Source organism: Malurus melanocephalus, unplaced genomic scaffold (genome assembly GCF_030028575.1).
Source record: "Malurus melanocephalus ecotype Western Australia unplaced genomic scaffold, MMel_1.1 scaffold_1760, whole genome shotgun sequence".
In the NCBI taxonomy this organism is placed as follows: domain Eukaryota; kingdom Metazoa; phylum Chordata; class Aves; order Passeriformes; family Maluridae; genus Malurus; species Malurus melanocephalus.
Window position 1 is genome coordinate 14,175 of NW_026624992.1, and position 1,458 is coordinate 15,632.

Consider the following 1,458-nt stretch of genomic DNA (forward strand, 5'->3'; position numbering starts at 1 on the left):
TCCCCAGCCCCCAGCCCCGGTACCTGCGGGCTCTCCAGGGCCTCCCAGAAGGTGAAGCAGGCGCAGTAGTGCCGCTCTGAGTTGATGTCGGTCAGCACGGCCACAAAGAAGGTCGGGGGGTTCTTCTCGGGGAAAAGCTGCCACCCGCTGGGCTGGCAGAACTGTGGGGACACGGGAATGGGATTGGGGGGATGCCAGACCTGCACCCCACAGTGGGTGACCCCAAACTCTGCACAATCCCAGCACTGAGACCCCAAACTGAACAACCCCACAGCACTGAGACCCCAAACTGCACAACCCCAGCACTGAGATCCCAAACTCTGCACAATCCCAGCACTGAGACCCCAAACTGTACAACCCCACAGCACTGAGACCCCAAACTGCACAACCCCAGCACTGAGACCCCAAACTCTGCATATCCACAGCACTGAGACCCCAAACTGCACAACCCCAGCACTGAGATCCCAAACTCTGCACAATCCCACAGCACTGAGAACCCAAACTGCACAACCCCAGCACTGAGATCCCAAACTGAACAAACTCAGCACTGAGACCCCAAACTGTACAACCCCACAGCGGGTGAGCCCAAACTGAACAACCCCACAGCACTGAGACCCCAAACTCTGCACAACCCCAGCACCAAGACCCCAAACAGCAAAACCCCACAGCAGAGACCCCAAACTCTGCATATCCACAGCACAGAGATCCCAAACTCGGTACAACCCCCAGCACTGAGATCCCAAACTGCACAACCCCACAGCACAGACCCCAAACTCTGAAGAACTCCCAACACTGAGACCTCAAACTGCACAACCCCAAACTCTGCACAACCCCAGCACTGAGACCCCAAACTGAACAAACTCAGCACTGAGACCCCAAACTGTACAACCCCACAGCACTGAGACCCCAAAATGCACAACCCCACAGCACTGAGACCCCAAACTCTGCACACCCCCAGCCCACCGTGGGCACCCACCCCACATCAGCCCCACTCACAGCTCCAGGAAGGAAAGGGGAAAAGGGGATTTGGGTTCTGGAGCAGCCCCAGGAGGTGGCACCACAGCTCTGGGCACACATTGCTGTGCCACCCTCGGTGCCCGTCCCAAAAGTGCTCCCAGGGCCGGGTAACCCCAACCAATGCCCCAGGAATGCCCGGGTTCACAGATCTGTGGGGTTTCTGTGTTCCCTCAGGATTGTGTGTGGCTGCAAGGAGCTGTGGAAAATACCCTGGAGAGAGCCCAGAGCACCCCAGAGCTGCTGGGGCATAAATCAGGGAATCCTGGAATGGTTGGGGGGGAATGGACCCCAAATCCCACCCAGTGCCACCATGGGCAGGGACAGCTCCCACTGTCCCAGGCTGCTCCCAGCCCCAATGTCCAGCCTGGCCTTCCTTGGGCACTCAAAGGGATCCAGGAATTCTCTGGCAATTCCATCCCAGCCCCTCCCCACCCTCCCAGG

The 1,458-nt window shown here is 58.6% G+C and overlaps 1 protein-coding gene across 1 annotated transcript in view; it reads right to left on the reverse strand.

Moving 5' to 3' along the window:
• The window catches only part of LOC130587322 (myotubularin-related protein 5-like), a gene marked incomplete at both ends in the record, with an annotated part of 11,545 nt that overhangs the window by 7,202 nt on the left and 2,885 nt on the right, over nt 1-1,458 (reverse strand). Inside the window, one exon of the mRNA XM_057388299.1 lies at nt 24-161. Within this exon, the coding sequence (XP_057244282.1) occupies nt 24-161 (138 nt within the window). The remainder of the gene's footprint in view (nt 1-23; nt 162-1,458) is intronic.